The sequence below is a fragment of the Sapajus apella genome, unplaced genomic scaffold (assembly GCF_009761245.1).
Source record: "Sapajus apella isolate SASKATOON/1434 unplaced genomic scaffold, GSC_monkey_1.0 scaffold47, whole genome shotgun sequence".
In the NCBI taxonomy this organism is placed as follows: Eukaryota; Metazoa; Chordata; class Mammalia; order Primates; family Cebidae; genus Sapajus; species Sapajus apella.
Genome location: NW_022436987.1, coordinates 3,265,308 through 3,288,433, shown reverse-complemented (window position 1 = coordinate 3,288,433; position 23,126 = coordinate 3,265,308). Strand labels below are relative to the sequence as shown.

General features: G+C 37.7%; 1 protein-coding gene across 1 annotated transcript; it reads right to left on the bottom strand.

The window, feature by feature from the left end:
- Window positions 1-87: 87 nt before the first annotated feature.
- Window positions 88-14,997, bottom strand: LOC116525355 (olfactory receptor 1030-like). The gene is made up of 2 exons (XM_032241160.1): window positions 14,773-14,997; window positions 88-4,014 (listed from the first exon to the last, which is right to left on the bottom strand). Exon 2 carries the CDS (start codon window positions 3,999-4,001, stop codon window positions 3,066-3,068), a length of 936 nt encoding a protein of 311 aa, XP_032097051.1. The 5' UTR covers window positions 4,002-4,014; window positions 14,773-14,997; the 3' UTR covers window positions 88-3,065.
- Window positions 14,998-23,126: the final 8,129 nt, after the last annotated feature.

The window sequence follows — 23,126 nt, the reverse complement described above, 5'->3', positions numbered from 1 at the left end:
CCAAGCATGACAGATCAGTAGAGTATAAAATGAAGAGAAATAAGATGAAATCTATACGAGTCGAAAAATTCAGTATTTTATGTGCAAATAAGTATTTCAGATACATATCAGATTTGTTAATGAAAAGTCTAAGTGGTGAATGCTGAAAAATAACATTCAGTTTTAGGATTACCATAAGGAAGATAAATACGCGGTTTGCACATGAGAATAGTTTATTTTCACTTTCAATAAAATGTTACGCTTTTAAATTCTGATAAATCTTTCACTATTTTGGTAACATTTACAAATTCAGAAGCTATTTACTTTGGGCTGAGGAATTAGTGTAATTATTATATGTACTGACTGAAACAGCCTCACTTTATAAGAAAACAAATGTGTATGATTATATTTGTCTCTCTTGTGGCTTACATATTATCATATTAATACTACACATGTATATAGTACTCTATTTTTTAATGAAAATAATTAATTTGAGAATTCCTCACTTGAGACTTTTCTTACTTTATATGGCCAGAGTCACGGAGATAAATTTATAAGGCTGAATCTCAATGGGAAAAGAAAATGGGAATTCTTAGCTCAAAAATTAGCTGAGTCTGACCTTTTCTAATACCTATTTGCTTTTCAAGTTTTTGGGAAATTTAGTAAAATATAGATTTATATCCTTCGCAATCCATGAATACAATATTCTCAATTTTCTGCTTTGTTTTACAGAGTAATTAAGGAAGCACGTTGAGCAAAGTGTACAAATTCAACAGCTGGGAAGCTATTATGGAGAGGTCTTGTGACATTTTCTTCAGGTTTCTTTGAAAAGAACTGAAAACTGATGAAATTTTTAGACCAAATATCTCTTTTAAAACATGAATAGAATTCGTTTGCTGATAGGCATGTATTTAAACATGTGATATCTAGTGAGTGGTTATTTTTTGCCCTCCAAATTAAACCAACATGGGGAGTTTGAGAAATAAGTTTAAGAAATAGACATAGCTTTTGATTGAAAGCACAATTTTCCATCTAGATATTGATCCATGCTCATCTTTATCTCAGTTAGCAGCAACCTTGTTCTGCAGCATTGGTCCCTTGATGGTTATAGTCTGTCAATAGCTCCAGCTCGTGCCATCTTCCCAATGTACCAACTTCCTAAATGCATCTCTTTCCCTGGTCAGTTTGCATTGTTGCCTTTGTATGTCTCCCCACCTCATGGATGTTAGTTTCACAGTTTTGCGGTCATAACCCCACTAGCTTCCTTTTTTCTGTCACTTCCACATCGCAGGACTATTGCTGGGCACTATGTCCACCCAGCCATGGGAATTAGGAATAAACACAAAAGAGTCCAATTCAGTTCAGCAAACAGTTATGATGCATCTCTTTTATGCCAGGAACTGCTGTAGGGGCTGGGGTACAAAGTGAAGAAGATAATTTGCCTGGTCTCAAGGGGGAGCTCATGTCTAATGCCCAGGCTCTTATAATCCCTCAGCATTATCCTTTCCACTTTGCCTGTTCCCCTGTTGCTCATTACCTACCTGTGAAACCTCTCCTCTCTCTCTGGCTCGATTCTTGCCTTTCTTCTCTCTGTTCCTTTTTCCTGCTAGTGTCCTCCTTTTTCACCATAGCTAACGCTCCATTTTCAAGTGCTTAGCGAAACAACTTATACCTCAACTTTCCGGAAAGGCTTTCTGCCAAATAAGAGGAGTTGTAAATATTTAACTCTTTTTATTTTTCTAAATAATCTGATTATAAGCAACAATAAAATGGAGATCCCATATTATTATCTGCAGAGTTAATGTCGGAACAACAGGGACCTCTTAGTTTTTGATTAATTTAAAACTTACTTGTAATTAATTAGTAGTATATTTTATGAACCATTAAAAATTACTTAATAGTAATCACTTTTGAAAATAGGAGGAACATAAAAATTTTTATGGCAGATTTGTTTGCATTAACAATTATTTTGAAAGAAGTATTAGAATTGAGCTTGGAAAAACCACAGAATGCTCATATTTTTGCCTAAACAAAAGAAATTAGAGATTTTTCTTTCACCTATCCCCCAAAACAGCAAGAATTTATATAGCCTTATTTCCAAGAAATTGGAATGTCGGATCTGTGAAAACAAAAATAAAGAACGTGGAAGCTGTTGCAAAACTAAAGTATTTCTCTAGATCATTCAAATTAATTAAGGCAATAATTTTATTTCTTAGAAACATTCACATATACCCAGGCCTGATTACCTCCCCAAACTCTCCCTCTTTACATTCCTTTTTCTCCTTACTAAACCCTCACCCCCTCCCAAAAAACTCACTGTGGCTCCACTTTCCAGAGACTAGAAAAATTGAACTGACTGTTGAAAAAATGACTGTTTTTAACATCTCTAAAAGTTTCCTAAACCTTCTCTTCATCTCTTTTAATTAAGCTTTCTTTTCTAAACAAACTCCACATCTAATTGCATCACAGGTTTTTTTTTGTTCTTTTCTCCCCCTACTATTGCTGCAATACTATATTTTCTATTGTTTATTTAAAGCATACAGTATTTCAACTACCTTTGGATTAAATAACGTTTTTGTGAGTGGGTCTTGAAACTTAATCACCGTCTGTAGCAAAGTGTTATGAAGAAATATATTCTAAGACTAATCAATGACTCTTTACAATACAATACAGTACATTTTTCACATTGTAAACTGAAAAGTCTTTCTAATAACAGATTTTTATATGTAGGTTTTGTACCTAGTTTTGTTAAATTATAGTTTCACCCAGAATGTTGCTTTTCAGGATCTTTTTGAATTTAGAGCTTATATTACTATTTAATTGGTAGTAAACCATTTCTTCTTCAGCATATGAAGGACAGAGTTATTGACATTCTAGCTTGTAAGTCAATTTTGATAGTTCATGATAACTGGATTCAATATTACTATGTTAAATAAGTGGCCCAGTACTTTGGTCATTAAAATTCCCAAATTGGATTACTTCCCAAATTGCTTCCTGATTGGACTACTAAATCTAAACTTAATTAGAGAGAGTATACTTGTCAATATATCAAACTTTCAATATGCTGTATTCCGTTAACTCACTCGCTACAACTCTTTGTCCTCTAACATTTTTTTTAGGGCATCCTTTACTTCTGTGTTTCTCAGGCTGTATATCAGAGGGTTAAGCATGGGAATTACAAGACTATAAAACACAGAGACTACTTTGTTTTGCTTCCATGAATTCCCCACTTTTGGTTGCCACAGATACATGAAAAACAATGTCCCATAAAAGATGGTGACCACAGTGAGGTGGGAAGCACAGGTGGAAAATGCTTTGCACTTGCCCTTGGAAGACTGGATTTTTATAATGGAAAAGAGGATGCAAATGTAGGAGATGAAGATGGTCAGGAGGGACCCAGAGAGATTCACTGCAGAAAGGATCACGAGCTGCTTTTCTTTGTTGTAAGTGTCAGAGCAGGAGAGGGCCAGGAGAGGGGGGTCAGCACAGTAGAAGTGGTGGATGACGTTGGAGTCGCAGAAGGACAGCTGGAACGTCAGAGCTGTCTGTATCACAGAGTTTAGGAAGCCGTAGGTATAGACCCCTATCACCAACTCCCTGCAGACCCGCTGCGTCATAATGGCTGTGTAAATGAGGGGGTAGCAGATGGCCATGTAGCGGTCATAGGCCATTGTGGCCAAGAGGAAGCATTCTGTAGTGGCAAAAGCACCGGAGAAGTACAGCTGAGCAAAACAGCCTGAAAAGGAGATGGTTTTTTTCTTCACCAATAAATTTTGCAGTATCTTGGGCGCAATGGAAGATGAGTAACAAAGATCAATGAATGCCAGGTGACTGAGGAAGTAGTACATGGGGGTGTGGAGCCGTGAGTCTGCTTTGATGAGCAGGATTATGCCAAGGTTTCCCACCAGGGTGATGAGATAAATGACCAGGAACACCACAAAGAGAGGGAGCTGCAGCTCAGGACGGTCTGTAAATCCCATGAGGACAAATTCGGTCACTGTGGTACGATTGCCTTTTGCCATGTTCTTTTGCCTGCTGCAAAAATAAGAAATGATTAGATATTTAAAAATAAACTCTTCTTACCTCTTTGTTGCATTACCATAGGAAAAAAGTGTGGCTTTGCATTTCCAATAGTTAAAGGTTGTCATTAGCTTTATTCTGCTGAAACAGACTTGATAAGACTGAACTAATTTCTTTTTGGAGCCAGAATGATTTTCCTAGGACAGAACTCATTTTTATATTAACAGTGTTAGTGTTTTCAATTCAATTCAACAGACACTTCTGGGCTTTGTGTGGGGCCAGGTAGCATGCTTGGTGCTGGGCTGGAGATGGGTATGACAATGACATTGTCTTTGTTCTTATGGAGTCTAGTGAAGGGTTCGAAAAGCATTTCATAAGGGGAAGTCAGTCAAGTATTTTTGGAGCTGTACAGAATGCTGTAGGAGTCCCCAGGAGGGAGAGATTGAACGTGGATGGTGGAAATGGAAAAGCTTCATTCATTCATTCATTCTTGTTCACTTATCAAACACATATTGCCCATCTTCAATGTGTCAGATGCTATGCTAAATGAAGGTGATACACAGATGAATAAAACACATGCCTGCCTTCAATGAGCTCACAGGCTGGCAGGAGAAACATACATGTAAGTAACTAGTTAGAATTCACTATGGGTAATGCTCTGAAAGAGAGGAATCCCCTAACTCAACCTGCCTGCTGTGAAGGCAGTGTGTGGGGTGGAGGATTAGTAGTCTTAGGCGACCCTTAATTGTCCTAAATTTTAGGCTGGATATTTAAAATTATAAATGCAATATATACACTTGGTGAAATTATCAGTACAGAGGGATATAAATGAAAAAACAGTTTCTCTCTTCTACCTCCAATATAATTACTTAATGGTATCCAATGTTAACAGTTCCTTTAGTATTCTTCTTAAAATGCTTAAGTATAAACAATCAATACACACAAAACACACACACACATACTTTTCTACATAAATGAAGTCATACAGTTTAGCACCTTGTTTCTTTTTACACTTAAGAAGTATTTCCATGATAAGAACACATGGACACGTAGAGGGGAACAACACACATTGGGGCTTATTGGAGAATGGAGGGTAGGAGGAGGAAGAGGATCAGGAAAAATAGCTAATGAATACTAGGCTTAATACCTGGGTAGAAAGCACCTGTTATACAGAAATAATCTGTACAACAAATCCCCATGATACACATTTACCTATGTTACAAACCTGCACATCATGTACATGTACCCTGAACTTAAAAGTTAAAAAAGAATTATTTCCAAAGCAGTTCATATAAATCCATGACATTTTCATAACTGTATCATAATTTATTAATAAGTTCTCTCAGTGGATATTTAAATGTTCACAATTTTTGTTCTTTTTTTTCTATCTCAAATAAAGTTTGTACGAATATTCTTAAGCATATATATGGACTAAAGATAAACCACTAGGCCTGGCACAGTGGCTCACATCTGTTATCCCAGCACTTTGGGAGGCTTAGGCGGGTGGATCACGAGGTCAGGAGACTGAGACCATCCTGGCCAACCTGGTGAAACCCTGTCTCTACTAAAAAATAGAAATACAAAAAATAAAAATTAAATTAAAAAAATACAAAAATTAGCTGGGTGCGGTGGTGCGTGCTTGTAATCCCTGCTACTAGGAAGGCTGAGACACAAGAATCACTTGAACTCAAAGGCAGAGGTTGCAGTGAGCTGAGATTGCACCACTGCACTCCAGCCAGGAGATAGCGCTAGACTACCTCTCAAAGAAAAAAAAAAAAGATAAACCTCTAGAAATGAAGTTGGGGTCAAAATGTATATGTTCATTTTACTTTTTTTCTTTTTATTTAAACCAAAACTTTCTTTTCTTTTTTTTTTTTTTTTTTTTTAAATGTTCTGGGTATATACCCAAAGGACTATAAATCATTGTATTATAAAGATATATGCACACGCATATTTATTGTGGCACAATTTACAAATAGCAAGGACCTGGAACCAACCCAAATGCCCACCAATGATAGACTAAACAAAGAAAATGTGACACATATATACCATGGAATACTATGCAGCCATAAAAAACAATGAGTGCGTGTACTTTGTAGGGACATGGATGAACCTAGAAACCATCATTTTACTTTTTTGATGGTGATTGACAAATTGACCTCTAAGTAAATTTCACCAAGTCACACTCACTTCTAACAATATTGTGCAAGAATACTGTTTTTCCCACACTTTCATCCAAAGTTTTATCAAGTTTTAAACCTTTGCCACTGTGATAGTGAATATTGGCAACTCCTATAGTTTTAATTTGTGTGTTTTTGTGAGTAGGGTTTAGCATTTTTCAAACAATTATTAGCATGTATATTTTTCCCCTACAGACTGTCAGTTCAATTCCTTTGATAATTTTTCTATTAGGTTGATTGATTTTCTAGAACATTTTATTTCTAGGAGGTCTTTGTTTATTAAAGAAACCAGCTCTTTTTTTTTTCCATTTATTTATTTTATTGCATTTTAGGTTTTGGGGTACATGTGAAGAACATGCAAGATTGTTCTTGGTACACACGTGGCAGTGTGATTTGCTGCCTTCCTCCCCATCACCTACATCTGGCTTCTCTCCCTTTGCTATCACTCCCCAACTCCCCACCCCCCACTGTCCCTCCCCTATTTCCCCCCAACTGACCACAATGTGTAGTGCTCCCCTCCCTGTGTCCGTGTGTTCTCATTGTTCAACACCCACCTATGAGTGAGAACATGTGGTGTTTGATCTTCTGCTCTTGTGTTAGTTTGCTGAGAATGATGGTTTCCAGGTTATCCATGTCCCTACAAAGGACACAAACTCATCGTTTTTGATGGCTGCATAATATTCCATGGTGTATATGTGCCACATTTTCCCTGTCCAGTCTATCATCAATGGGCATATGGGTTGGTTCCAGGTCTTTGCTACTGTAAATGGTGCTGCAATGAACATTCGTGTGCACGTGTCCTTATAGTAGAACGATTTGTAATCCTTTGGATATATACCCAGTAATGGGATTGCTGGGTCAAATGGAATTTCTATTTCTAGGTCCTTGAGGAATCGCCACACTGTCTTCCACAAAGGTTGAACTAATTTACACTCCCACCAACAGTGTAAAAGCGTTCCTATTTCTTCACATCCTCTCCAGCATCTGTTGTCTCTAGTTAATGATCGCCATTCTAACTGGCGTGAGATGGTATCTCAATGTAGTTTTGATTTGCATTTCTCTAATGACCAGTGATGATGAGCATTTTTTCATATGTTTGTTGGCCTCATGTATGTCTTCTTTTTTTTTTTTTTTTTGAGACGGAGTTTCACTCTTGTTACCCACGCTGGAGTGCAATGGCACGATCTCGGCTTACCGCAACCTCCACTGGGATTACAGGCACTTGCCACCATGCCCAGCTAATGTTTTGTATTTTTAGTAGAGACGGGGTTTCACCATGTTGACCAGGATGGTCTCGATCTCTTTACGTCGTGATCCACCCGCCTTGGCATCCCAAAGTGCTGGGATTACAGGCTTGAGCCACTGCATCTGGCATGTATGTCTTCTTTTGTAAAGTATCTGTTCATATCCTTTGCCCACTTTTGAATGGGCTTTTTTTTTTCTTGTAAATCTGTTTCAGTTCTTTGTAAATTCTGGATATCAGCCCTTTGTCAGATGGGTAAACTACAAAAATTTTTTCCCATTCTGTTGGTTGCCGAATCACTCTAATGACTGTTTCTTTTGCTGTGCAGAAGCTGTGGAGTTTGATTTGTCTATTTTGGCTTTTGTTGTCAATGCTTTTGGTGTTTTGGTCATGAAGTCCTTGCCTACGCCTATGATCTGAATGGTTTTGCCTAGATTTTCTTCTAGGGTTTTTATGGTGTCAGGTCTTATATTTAAGTCTTTAATCCATCTGGAGTTAATTTTAGTGTAAGGTGTCAGGAAGGGGTCCAGTTTCTGCTTTCTGCACATGGCTAGCCAGTTTTCCCAACACCATTTATTAAACAGGGAATCCTTTCCCCATTGCTTGTTTTTGTCTGGTTTGTCAAAGATCAGATGATTGTAGATATGTTGTGTTGCCTCCGAGACCTCTGTTCTGTTCCATTGGTCTATATCTCTGTTTTGGTACCAACACCATGCTGTTTTGATTACTGTAGCCTTGTAGTATAGTTTGAAGTCCGGTAGTGTGATGCCTCCTGCTTTGTTCTTTTTGCTTAGAATTGACTTGGCTATATGGGCTCTCTTTTGGTTCCATATGAAGTTTAAGGTGTTTTTTTTCCAGTTCTGTGAAGAAGGTCATTAGTAGCTTGATGGGGATAGCGTTGAATCTGTAAATTACTTTGGGCAGTCTGGCCATTTTCACGATATTGATTCTCCCTAATCACGAACATGGAATGTTTCTCCATCTGTTTGTGTCCTCTCTTATTTCATTGAGCAGTGGCTTGTAGTTCTCCTTGAAGAGGTCCTTTATGTTCCTTGTTAGTTGTATTCCTAGGTATTTTATTATCTTTGTGGCAATTGTGAATGGCAGTTCATTCTTGATTTGGCTCTCTTTAAGTCTGTTATTGGTGTATAGGAATGAGTGTGATTTTTGCACATTGATTTTGTATCCTGAGACTTTGCTGAAGTTGCTTATCAGTTTCAGGAGATTTGGGGCTGAGACGATGGGGTCTTCTAGATATACAATCATGTCGTCTGCAAATAGAGACAATTTGACTTCCTCCTTTCCTATTTGAATGCCCTTTATTTCTTTTCCTTGCCTGATTGCTCTGGCTAGAACTTCCAGTACTATATTGAATAGGAGTGGTGAGAGAGGGCATCCTTGTCTAGTGCCAGATTTCAAGGGGAATGCTTCCAGTTTTTGCCCATTCAGTATGATATTGGCTGTTGGTTTGTCATAAATAGCTTTTATTATTTTGAGATACGTTCTACCAATACCTAGCTTATTGAGGGTTTTTAGCATAAAGGGCTGTTGAATTTTGTCAAAGGCCTTCTCTGCATCAATTGAGATAATCATGTGGTTTTTGTCTTTGGTTCTGTTTATGTGGTGAATTACGTTTATAGACTTGCATATGTTGAACCAGCCTTGCATCCCCGGGATGAAGCCTACTTGATCATGGTGGATAAGCTTTTTGATGTGCTGTTGCAATCGGCTTGTCAGTATTTTATTGAAGATTTTTGCATCTATGTTCATCATGGATATTGGCCTGAAGTTTTCTTTTCTTGTTGAGTCTCTGCCGGGTTTTGGAATCAGGATGATGTTGGTCTTATAAAATGATGTGGGAAGAATTCCCTCTTTTTGTATTGTTTGGAATAGTTTCAGAAGGAATGGTACCAGCTCCTCTTTGTATGTCTGGTAGAATTCGGCTGTGAATCCGTCTGGACCTGGGCTTTTTATGGGTGGTAAGCTCTTAATTGCTGCCTCAACTTCATACCTTGTTATGGGTCTGTTCAGGGTTTTGGCTTCTTCCTGGAAAGCAGCTCTTTGTCTGATACATGCATTACAAATTACTTTTCAGTTTGTCAGTTGTCCCTTAACATTGGTGTGATAATTATTTTGTGTGCTATGAGGTGTGTTTTGTATTGTTTGATTTCAAATTTATCAATACCTTTCCTTTTGAATTCTGATCTTTGTGATATGGTTAAATGAAACTTCTTCGACTTAAAATTATTTTAAAAATTGTCTCCTATTTTAGTCCAGAGACTTATTTTATTTTAATTTTGTATTACGAATGTTGATCTTCCTGGAAATTTAATTTTAATGTAAGGAATGAAGCAATCAACTACAGTTATGTATCACATAAAGACGGGAATACATTCTGAGAAATGCATTGTTCAGCGATTCTGTCCTTGTGTAAACATCCTAGAGTGTACTTATATAAACCTAAATGGTAGAGTCTACTATGCACCTAGGCTATATGGAATAGCTTATTGCTCCTAGGCTACAAACCTGTACAGCATTTGGCTCTACTGTAGGCAATTGTAACGCACTGGTATTTATGTATCTAAACATATCTAAACAAAGAAAAGATACAGTAAAATGCAGTAGTATAATATGAGGCCACCATTGTAAGTCATCTGTTGTTGATTGAAATGCCATTATGCACTGCGTGACTGTACTTTTACTTATTTTCTCAAATGGCTAGTCAGGTTTTCTAATGCAACTTATTAGTAAAATTGTTTTCCTGCTGATTTTGTTGATTTAAAACTCCAGACTTATCATATACTAATACTAAAACATTCTGAAGCACTTGGGTCAATTTATGATTTCTTTTTTTGTAGTGTTTCCTAGCACCAGGACCACACATTTAAATTTAATAGTTATATAATTCATTTTACTATTTAGTGGCAATTTTTCTGGCATTCTCACATGTACATTTTCCAGATACACTCTGACATCATTTTATCAAGTTCCAAAAAAATTCTGTTTGTATTTGGAATGCTACTGCATTCAGTTGATTTGTCAATTTAAGGGAGGATTGACATTTTTACAACTGAATCTTCTTTTCTATAACTGTGGTATTTATTTATTTATTTATTTATTTATTTGGAGACAGTCTCACTGTGTCGCCAGGCGCTAGGCTATAGTGCAGTGGCGCGATCTTGGCTCACTGCAACCTCTGCCTCGTGGGTTCAAGCAATTCTCCTGCTTCAGCCTGATGATTAGCTGGGACTACAGGCACGTGCCACCACACGCAGCTAATTTTTGTATTTTTTAGTAGAGATGGAAGTTTCACCATGTTGGCCAGGATGGTCTTGATCTCTTGACCTTGTGGTCCACCTGCCTCAGCCTCCCAAAGTACTGGGATTACAGGCATGAGCCACCGTGTCTGGCGTATTTTATTGATTAAATAATTTCCTAAACAGAATTTTAGTTTTCTTTAAACTTTACAGATATATATCCTACGTATTTCTTTAAATTCTAGTCACAAAAGGATATTTTATCTTTTGTTACCATTGCAAATTAAATCTTAAAAAAAAAGTTTTGTTGTGATCTATTCAAGTATTATTTGCATAAGGCAAAACTACTGATTTTTATAAATTAATTTTATAACTCTCTTCCTTACAATAGTTTCCTATAATTTAAGAATAGTTTTCTGGTTGATTCTTTTGGGTTTCTCAACTACATATTCATACAATATAAAAAGATGTGAATTTCATTTCTCATTTCTATAATTTGTTCTTGTTCCTTTTTCTTCCCTACTTGCATTGGTTAATATTTCCAGAGTAATGTTCACATATAGTAATTTTTACCTTTTAGCCTCTTGAAGGATGCTTCAGAAGTACAAGGAAATTTTCAGGCATTCTAGATGGAGGGGATAGCCTATGCAAAGTTACTGAGGTTTGAGGAAGTCCAGGCATTAAAGAACTGGAGATATTTGGTATGGTTAGAAAGGAGGCTTCTTAGGAGCAAACCTGCTTTTGGCATTGGCAGGGCCTAGAGTAACAGTAATAAGTGAAGGCCCACATACAATATGCCTAAATATTTAAAAGTTAAAAACAAGATAAATTATTAAAACACATTTTATCTTCCCTCCTTAACAACTGTCCTTTATAATATCTGGAAGGCAGAATTCTTAGGATCCTTGGAATTCCAGGCTAGAAGGCAGTGTTGTGAGGAGGACCTGTCGCTAGCCCACATGTCAGCAAGCACATACAAGCTCTGTTTACACCCCTGCAAGTGGCCATCCTTTTGCCACCCGTAAGGCCTAGGTGTGAGGACATCAACAGCATGATTCACCCTTACAAGGATGATTTGGAGAAGAGACACTCGTGGACCCTGGGAATAAGTTGAGAGCCTTTTGAGGAAGGAATCTTAGGGTTCTATTACTTGGAAGACCTTCTAGAAGGGGTGGATACCATGGACTGGAAAGGCACATTCATCTGGCATCATAGATGCCTTTCCCCATGGAATGTGGTATAGCAGTAAGAAGCCCAGAATGGCTCTGAAGAATGGAGCCAAGGCAGGGTCCCTTTTGTCTGGGTCTAAAGGTGGTACTGTTTGTGAGCAAATGACAAGAAACATGGCTAGAAATGCATATCTGGGCTAAATAACAGAGAGCCTGATCCCCTCTATAAGGAGTTGGGTTTGTATCCTATAGGCAGTCAGCAGCCTTCCAAATGAACTGAGCTGGCCATTGGGAGATGGAAAGAACCTCAGAATGTGAAGGGTGGACTAAAGGAGAGTCTTAGGTAGAGAGAACAATTGATAAGGGGTTCAGCCAGAGCAGCCCAGAGAATGCTCTCGTGACTGTGGGATTCCTTTTGGGTAAGAGAATATGCCTATGAAAGAGATTCATGGTGGATAAACTAGATGTGAAGAGCTTTGGATGTCAGGGGCTCCAGTAACTAGTTCTGTAGTGAGCGTGGACCCACTGAACACTTGAGCAGTGGAATTGTCTTGACCAGCACTCAGCTTTCATGGAGGTGGTCTGGCAGTGTGTGGATGGTGCAAAGGAAGACAGCCATCAGCAGGAACACCAGCTGAGACATTTTCCATGTCAGACAGTATCAGGGTTTGAATTAGGAAATCATGGCAGAAATGAAGAAAGGAGATAGGTGCAAGAAATATCTCAAAGGCAGAGTCTGTGTCACTTGGCAATTGACTGAGACTCTGAGTTTTCAAGTCTGGGAGACCAGAGTAATGCTAATATAAGAATTAACAGTTTAGTTTAATTTTACCTTACCTCTTTCCTAAGGATATCTAACACAATTTAAACACACACATTTGCACACACACATACACACACCCATACACAGATACACACATGCAGGCACATACACACGTGCGTGCACACACACACTCCTACCACAATTAACATCATAGAATTCAAAAGTAGAAGACATAATTGAGAGAAAAAAGGAAGCAAATTTCCCCACTATATTTACTTAACAACATTGCTATGTTGTTACTTTGAATATGTTCAACATAGCAAGTCTGGGCTAGGAGTAGAGTAGGAGAAGAGTGTTGAGTTCAGTTGGAAGGATGGACAAGGGTTCATGGCACAGTCAGAGCCAGGATCTGATTCAGGAGCCCTGGATATACAGATGATGGTACGAAGGGTGGGAACCAATGAGATCATTCAGGTAGAGAGAATAGTGCCAGCAACTGTTCAAGGATAGACCCTAGGGTAAAAAATCCTTAACGGTGGGGAAAGGAGTCAGCAGGGAAGAAAAGATACCCTAAGATGTCTAAGAAGTAGTAAGGAACCTTGGAAATATGAGCATTTCTGAGATTTCTGGCTTATGGTAGATGTAACCTGTTTTGTTGTGGTCTGCTCTCTCTCAATCATAGCCTAACACAAAACCAAACCTCTTCAAGCACTGCACTTAAACAGTCTTACCCATTAAAGCGTTTGACTGTAAATTTTTGTTGTTCTGAATTCTGTGCCATCTAAAGATAGCAAAACATTCTTTTGGGTTCATTTCTAGAAGTGATTAAGTCTTCCACATCCATTTGAACAGTTCCCACTTCAAACTGAGACAGGGAAAGTTTTAGTAACTCTGGAAGAGTCTAAAAGCCAGCATGGAGAGTCTAGCTTTGTTTAACAGCTCTTGCTTGGCAGATATTTTTTTAACTCTGTTAGCTATTATTGACATGATTTCACATTTGCTGTAAAGTTTCTAGACATTGTTAACACATTCTAATTTGGAGGTTTTAAAAAATTTTCATTCTGTTAGCTAAATATTTATGTATCATTTATCCTATAAAAATGTTATTCTGCATTCCAAGAAAATTCTAATTGAATTAATTTTTAAGTTTAAAGATTACTAATAATATCAAGACTATTAGTTCTTAGAATATAACTAGACCTGATGATAAATTCCAGGAAAAACAAAATAGTAAATCTCTAATTATAAATATTTGGCTCATAATTTTCTGAGAGAAAATTTGTGGTCTCTTTTAAAAAATGCTGAGATTTAATTACGCTCAAACTTAATGAATCCAAATAATGAGTAGTTTATCTGAATACTTTCAATATGCCAAGATTCATTCTGTTTTACATATATTATTTTATTTAGTACATAACTATTATTTTCATTATTTTCTTAAGGAGGAAACTAAGACATAGAAATGCTCAGTAGTCAGATTACCAAAATAGATGAGCCAAGATTTGAAATTGGATAGGCTGATTCCAGAGACCTCTGCCTAAACTATCTCCCCATTCATGATTTCTCAGTGTTTATTTTTTCATAATTTTGTTTTCCCTATTTTTTTCTTGCAAGATTAGACTCCTGTGAGTCTAATCGTTAGGCATATTGGGATGAGTTCAATAACGCTTCCTCTTAATTTGTTCTGGCACCTTTACAATTTATTGTGTTTAATCAGTATGTTCAACATTTGACAACTCAGTGTTGTTTTCTTCCTTACCTTTACTCTTTATGGGGAAACAATTCAAACACCTTTCTTGAAGAACCTAAGAAATATTCTTAACCCTTAGAAAGAGAAAGTACATGAACCACTTTGAGAATCTGATGAAAGCTAAGTACCCCTCTCTAGGAAGACTTATTTAAAATTTTGCCTGTGATTTCAGAAGCTTTATACATTTATCAGGTTCCTGCTGTGTTTTCCTCATAGAATAATGCATTGGTTAAAAATAACATCCCAGCTTTCCAAGTAAAAGCCAACCAATCTTTCCACATTTCAACTCTGGTGGAAACAAAGCACGCCTGTCCCAAAGCCCAGTCCTCTTCACAGTCCTGGAACCAAAACCCTTCTTTAAGCTGCCTTGTGGCTTTAGCCACGACAGCCTTAGAAGTAAATGCAACTTACCAAGCGCCTGTTTGGACAGTGAGTCAATCCTGGTTCTGGAAGCATCCACCTTGTGCATTTCCAGTCAGACAAACTGGCTTTTTCATATCTGACTGGAGAGCTTGGTTTTTGTGCTCCACACAAACTGTGAGTATTTATAAAGTTAAAGTGCAATGAGTCTGTTATCTCTTGTGATTCCAGAGCTTCATGAGTACCAAGGGAACAGTTTATACAGAGTTTCTCTGAGATACTTAACATTTGATTTAAACCACCCTTGGGAATTAAAATCCCTAAATCATCCCCGTAACTAATGATGACTCAGGTCATGATGCTTTGGTGCCCATTCTCAGGATGACTTCCACTTTCAGAACCTTGGGTTGATGCTAGGAGACAGCCATCCTCCCTTTTCCATGACATCTACAGTGGGTGGCCTTAAAGTTGTGGCTGCGGTCAAGGCCCAGTAAATGTTTTATGGGGAACTAGGTAAGATTGCGCAAAGATTGTATGACTGGGATGCACACAGAGGACATTTTTGCTCGCAAAGAAAAGATGATCTTCGTTAGTATATTTATCACAAAAGATAATGTAAAAGAAAAGTAGTGTTCATTTCTCCAACTGTTATGTATTTCCCATTGAATCAAATTAAGCAGTCAGAGACCGAATGTTCTAATGGTCCTGTAGACCTCCTTCTCTTTCTCCCTTCTCCATTTCTCTCTGGATTGAAATTGGTGCAATCCATGCCTCCTTCTGTGGCTAGAGTCAGTTTCTCTATGCAACTGGTCTTTTTCTCATGGCCACCGGGGAGAAAAAGATTAGAACCTGATTGTCTAGGTCATTAATTGCAGTGATTTAGCACAGTCCTTAAAGTACATGGACACTGTTTGCAACCTTGGCATTTAAGTCGAGGCAGAGCTAAAGTCAAGAGCATCCTCAAATTGGAAAGTGCATTTTCCATCTCTCATTCCCAGAGTTCATTAATTCACACCAAAGAGGAGGAAACTGGAAAAAAGTCCAATTGGGTCAGACCTGCAGGTCTGGTTTTAGTCGTCTTTCTTAGTCAACTTTGCCTGTTTAAGTAACTTGTAGAAGGTAAATCTGTGACTTTTCATTCTGGTGAGGGGGGAGAATAGGCTATATATGGTGGAGAGTGCAATGTAAGTTTGATTTTCTGATTGAAGAATGCCATGATTTTGCAAAATCTGTAGTTGCTCATCATCAGTTTACCTTAACAGTAAGCCATAGGACATCTGTTTCCAGTACCTGGGACTGTGTGCCTATCTTGAGTAATGACCAAAGGGGCCAGAGTTAGGGACAGAGTCAGAAAGCCAGCTGAACTACTGCCATTTTTGTCACATTTCATCACTATCATTTCACTGCCTAGTCCCAGTACAAATAGTAATATACTTTTTAGCAAGGATTTGGCTTTCTGTGGAATTCTCATTGCTTGATGACCCAATTCTAGGAATTGAATATCTGGGGTGAAATCCAGCCAGGCCTTCTAAAGAGTGGGTTTGCAGAAAGCAGATGACAATGTGGATTTTGTCCGGATGAATGACCAGAAAGGAGGAGATGAAGGGAGCAACTGACATCGTGTGTCTCACACTCCAGCTAGGGAAGACTGACTTTGGCACTTTTGAACCAGTATTTACACTATGCCACCCTATTGCTCGCAAATCTGAGAAAGAGAAATTCTAAGTTCAGGAGTGTTAGTCATCAGCCAGATTCTAAAGCGGGGGAAGGCGTTTTTAAGGATCTGCTTGGTCATGAGATTTAATTTTAGTTTTGAGGAAGGACTCATGTTGAAGGAAGGTACACATGTGATTCATGTATTTAACTGGGGATACACTTTGAGAGAAAGAGCATTCTCTAGATTGTAACAATCTAGGTAAGATTAGTTCTTGAAGGTGCTAGGGACATAACTCAAAACCACTGATACTTTGTTCTCCCACAACCAGGAACTCATGTGGGTTGATGATTCTTTCTAGCACTGTGGGTTTGTGGGTGGGCGCTCTGAATTATCCTGGAGTAGCACTGGAGTGTGCACTGGAGTAGCTGATGTGCTGCTGTATTTGATTTGAGGCTTAGATTTCCCTTGATGAAATGTTTCCCTATTGTTAATATAGTATAGAGTAAGTTAAGCACCTAGAAATGTCCACCTATAATTCTGTCTTACTCTTGCCAAAATTTAATCAGGGCTGGAAGAAGTGCTGGTATCATCCTGGAGTGGGAAATTTCAACCTTCAGGGTAAAGGAAAGCTTTTCACTTCTGCATTTACTTTCTTTGTATTTGTGAGCCATGTGTATGTTGTGACATCGCATAAAACACCTTAGTTGTCTGACCATGGGAAAGTCTCTGCTCTTTATTACCTGAGAAAAGACACTCTGGTCTGTGATTACATTATGACCATCACAATTCGAATGTCCAATTGTTTGCATCTGTCAGATTTATTTGAATAGCACAAACATATCAACCCATAGGACTCATTCAATAACATGTGCTATAACAGAAAAATATTTTTCCAGAAAATGATTCACATAGTACTTTTATATTTTTTTAACTGTACAATTAACTTGTGTTGTTTTCCTTCAGGGAGAAAAGTCCACAGATGAGAACTAACTCAGAATTTTTTACTGCCTAGGCTCAAAATAAACACGTGTTGTGTGATGTGAGAAATGAATGCCTTCTGTATTCACCATCCAAATGCCCCATAAAGCGTATAAGAGAAAAAAGAAATGGCATGAGGAAAATTTTTATTTGAGAAAAAAACAGACAACAACTCAGCAAAATTTTAAAATAGGGACTGCTACTTTGTTATATACAGAACATTTTGTTTTTTTGCATTTGACATTTTTGAAATTCAAACATGTCTCAGTTTCCAAGACCAGATGACACCAAATAGATTGGGCTTCAGTTTCAGCTTAATTAACAGCAGAGGCTTTAATGTGGTTCCCTTTGATACACATTCAATAGCCTTTTTATTGGCACGGTCTCTGGGAAATTCCTTCCTTCAGAATGCCTTGAAGTGTACAAAGAGGGTTCAGCATGATTATAGTTGTGGTTACCTGGTACAAGCTAGGACAAGACTTGAGCCAGTTTGTTTTTAATCTCAGAGAATGAAGGTGGATAAACCCAGAATTGAGAGATGGAAGATATGGCTACAAAAAGCTTCACAGTAGGGAATCCTTGGGACTAAAGCCAGGATGGATACCTGAAGGATGAAGATGGTTCTTATAGCACTGGTGATCTTTATGGCAACATCAGCTAAAAAAAAAAAAAAATCTGGCAATCTTTTGAGCAAAACCCTAACAGGCAATAGTTAGAGTCTGAGGGGCTGTGTAAGACTAGCAACAGACGATGATCCAGTCGGCATGCAGAAGCACAGAGACTGCCATTGTGTGTGTCCTTGAACTCAAGTGAGGCTGGCCCAGCAGATCACTTTGGACTTCCACAGTTACCATGACTGTGTAGCTCACAGAGTGCCTGATGGACCTGGATTGCCCATAGGACATTCTGGCCAGTAAATGGTGATTCTTGGTGAGTGGGACATGTAAGAAATAAATCTGGATAAAGGTGTCCATTATGACAATGGTTACTCTCTGTAAAATGAGACTGTGCAGTATACTGTGAGAATGGCAGCAGCTCATACAGACTGAAATGTGCACGGGACGAGAGAAATTCCAACCAAATTGGGGTGTCAGGATTGTCTCCTGCTTCCATACAAGGATGAGGACATTCAATATTAAGAAAGATATGGAGAGAGACCATTCTTGATTTTTGGGGAGCACATGGAGGCACTTTGGTCTGGTATATTGAATCTCTGTAGTCATTTTTTCCCTTGAACTTTTTTCTTCTGAGGAAAAATAAAAATTCACAGGCATTGAGGAAGAGAATGAATAATCAATGAGATTAAGATTAGATGTAAATAGCTTTCCCCCAGTACATTTTGGTGTTAGTTCTGCAAACATAACTCCAAAGTTATATTACTTCATTCATGCCTAGAACATTAAGCATGTTTTTTTAAAAAAATGACATTTGCTCCTGTGAATTTCACCCCAAGCCATTTAAAAATCTTCTTTTTCTCTCATCATCCCTTCCTTCAATTATCCACGTAGGCCTGCATTCTGATAATATTCCATCTTACATCTGAGCTGATTTTAGCCATTAATTTCTTTTTATATGTGTATTTTGCTTAATTTTATTTTTTATGTATCAATTTATTTTTTTTCAACTTTTCTTTTAGATTCTGAGGAGGCGGTATGAGCAGATTTGTTACCTGGGAATAAAAGTATCCAGGTAAGTAATCTAGAAAAGTCTTCTTGGAAGGAATTCTGATGATAAATCATGGCTTCGTATTTTTATTTAAGGATATATTAATATGTCACTGGCATGGGGCACTATGGACTTCATGTGATTTACAGCATGAAGATAAGACAAATGTATGATAAGATTATGAGATGCTGTTATCTGACTGGTATTTCAGGTGTGTCGTCCTCCCACACAGACAGATGTCCAAAGAGCTGACAGAACATTCATTGCTACTCTACATCCTCATATCCTTTTCCTTCCTCCTCTTTTAAATATGACATTATGTGAAAATGTCCTTTATTGACCAATCGAATACCTAGAACTATAGCATTAATTAATTCATGCTTCAAAGCTATTGTTACCTACTAGGGTGTCTATAATTATTTCTAGCCATTCTATTTTCAGAATTATTTAAACTTATTCACAAGTACATATAGTTGAATAAGAAGACCTATTTCCTTTAGTCCATGCACTTACTTTATGCCTAATTTGACATTTTAAATTCTTTTTTTTCATATTTTATATTGTTTTGCTTTTTAAATTATGTATTATTAACCTTTGAATACTCTTCCCCCAAGTGTTTAATTTGCAAGTGTACACACTTAAAACACTATTTATATGTAACTTGGGAAAAATGGAAATACCCGTCTCCTTAATTATCATTGAACTAATTAAGAAAAGCAATCTGATAAAACAAGACAACATGAAGATGAAGATGAAGATGATTTTCTTAAGCATTTTACTATAAAACAATATAATGAAAGATTTTAATTCTTTTTGGCCAGGAGTTATTTCTACAAATTTTTAATGCAAGGTTAAAATGTCTTCCTTAGTCTCATTCTTACTCTTCTTAGTTTTACTATTTATGTCAGATTCTGTTTGCTTGAAACCCAGATCCCCACCATTCACAGAATCTTTCTGAACTCTCACTTGGTTAACATGCACACATTTGCACAGATTGATCTAAGAGATTATTTTAAAGTCTGTTATTGATTTCTGAATGAAACCTGACCAGATGGTCACTCTCAGTGGTGGGGCAAACTATAGATTCAGGCAGTACTCACCAGTTATCCACAAAGTAGTTAGTAGAGATTTTAGATATTTTATTTAAAAATGCCAGTTTTGTTCAATTTCAAAGAGTCAGGTAGTTTCAGACCCCAAAGGGAAAAAGGGTGTATTTCTTAGTATTTGTAATTGCTATTTGAATATATATATATATATATATATATATATATATATATATATATATCTGTGTGAGAATTAATGACATCCCCTGTTGCTCTAATGCCCCATTACCTGGAGATGTGCTATGACTTGCAGATATATCAGCTTGAGCTGCCAGGGAAGCAGGGGGCAGAGATGTTGTCTCACCTATGAGTCCCCTGGGGCTTTGTCTTCAATTTCGCTCCTTATTTTCAGTTCCAAACATAGGAGATGTGAACCCCTGGACTAATCTTTAGACTCAGTGGGGTCTCTAAAATTGACTATGAGCTGAGGTTGCCCTATTCCCTGAAGAATCGTTAAACTATGAGCCAACTAATCCAAACCCAAAGTCTAATTTCAGGTAAACAACTTTCAGATCAAAGGGATGTAATTGTACTAATGAGACATAAAATGTATCTGCTTATGGTTGCAATAAGATAAGTCAGCCCTGGCTTCAGATCAGAGCCAGCATGCTAGTAGGGCTGAATAATAATGGTAATAAAAATAAGGTTATGGCTGGGCGCAGTTGTTCACGCCTGTAATCCCAGCATTTAGGGAGACCGAGGTAGGTGGATCACCTGAGGTCAGGAGTTCAAGATTACCCTGGTCAACATAGTGAAATCCTCGTCTCTACTAAAAATACAAAAATTAGCTGGGCATGGTGGCAGATGCCCGTAATCCCAGCTAGTCAGGAGGCTGAAGCAGGAGAATCACTTGAACCCGGTTGGCAGAGGTTGCAGTGAGCCAAAATTGCACTATTGCACTCCAGCCTGGATGATAAGAGTGAGACTTTGTCTCAAAAAAAAAAAATTATTTATATCATTTTCCTGAAGAAAGCAATATTCCTTTGATTTGCCATATTTGCTGGAATGAGTAGATCCAGGGGCCTCCACTTGAACCTTCCAATGTAATAACCCTATTCTCTGGATCCAGGAGCCAATATGGAGGTAATTTTCGCAGTTGATGACCAAATCTATTCTAATTCTAAATCTGGTGTATAGTGGGCTCACAGTAAGGTGAAATTAGGTCAAAATTCCACTTATAACTGGATTTATATATGCTTCCTCTATGATTGGCAGACTGGACTGCAGTGGACTTCTGGACCTCTAAAAATTAGTGTGGCTCAAAGTCATGTGTAATAACCCCTGAAAGGTCTGGGTATTTCCCTTTCTCATTAATAACTACCTTTAAATAACCTCAAAATCCTTTGGAATGGATGAAGAATGAGAGTATATATGTGTATCCAAATATTTATGTGATGTTACTGCAAAGTTTTTTCTCAATTTACAAAATATTTCTTTAAGATACTCTAGATCTCTGAATTGATTCAGATCTGAGAATTGTGTGAGAAGCTTTCACTATATTTCATGGTATTTCAAATCAGGCTCCTTTCTTGCTCTCTGTCCCTAGAATGTATTGAATTATACATATCAAGTAGTGCCTTACTGGGTTGCCCAGCAATTATTTTAAGGACATTATATTTAATTAGTAACCTCTAAAGTTCCCTATAGGTCAGATGTTTTTGGATATAGTTATCACTACCCTATCTACCTTGGTGTTGTGCTTTTAGCACACATATGACCTCTGCCACTTTAGGGTTTTGGTATCATTATTGAAATTGATCCCATTTAGATTTGTTATTCATCCTTCACATCTCAGAGCTATGTATAATAGCTATTTTAGTACTTCTTAATAATAGTTATGCTTCTTTACCAATGAGCCCAATGTCATGGAGTAGAAGATGCTCCTGGGATCTCCTTGGAAGATGCATACATGGGCTACAAACATGGAATGCAAATGATAAAACCAGCTCAGCATACCACATCTTCCCAAACTTTCAATTGTCTCTTTTGAAAACACCAAGGATTTTCTCTGGCCTTCACTTAACTCAGGCAACTGTTCAGTGTAGGTTTTAGTCAACAACTAAATAAGCAATTAGAACCATGTCCACATGTTCTAGCTAGCTGCTATGGACTGAATGTATGCATCTCCCCAAAATTTGTATGTGAAAAAATCTAATTGCCAATATAATGGTATTAGCATGTGGGTTCCTTGGGAGGTGATTATATCATGAAGGTGGAGCCTTGATGAATGTGTTAGTGTTCTTATGAAAAAGGCCTCAGAGTGCTTCTATCAATTTTTATTTAGATTCAGGGGGTGCATGTGCAGGTTTACTACATGGGTATATTGTTTGATGCTGAGATTTAAGGTACAAATGATCGCATCACCCAAGTAGTGAGCATAGTAATGAATAGGTAGTTTTTCAGCCCTTTCTCCATTCTCTGTCCTCCCCCCTACGGTAGTCCTCAGTGTCTATTGCTCCCATCTTGAGGTCCATGTGTACCCAATGCTTAGCTACCACTTGTAAGTGAGAACATGTGGTATTTGGTTTTCTGCTCCTTTGCTAATTTTCTTAGGATAATGGCTTCCAGTTGCACCCATGTTGCTGTGAAGGATGTGATTTTATTATTTTTTTGAATGGCTGCATAACAGTCCATGGGGTATATATACTATATTTTCTTTATGTGGTCCATCATTGACGGGCATCTAAGTTGATTCTATGTCTTTGCTGTTGTAAATAGTGCTGTGATGAACATATGTGTGCATGTGTGTTTTTGGTAGAATGGTTTATTTTCCTTTGGGCATATGTCCACTAATGGGATTTCTGGGTAAAATGATAGTTCTAAGGTTTTTGAGAAATTTCCAAACTGCTTTCCACAGGGGCTGAACTAATTTACATTCCCACCAACAGTGTATAAGTATTCCCTTTTCTCCATAGCCTAACCAGCATCTGATTTTCTCTTTTTTTGAGATGAAGTTTCACTCTTGTTGCCCAGGCTGGAGTGCAGTGGCACAGTCTCAGCTC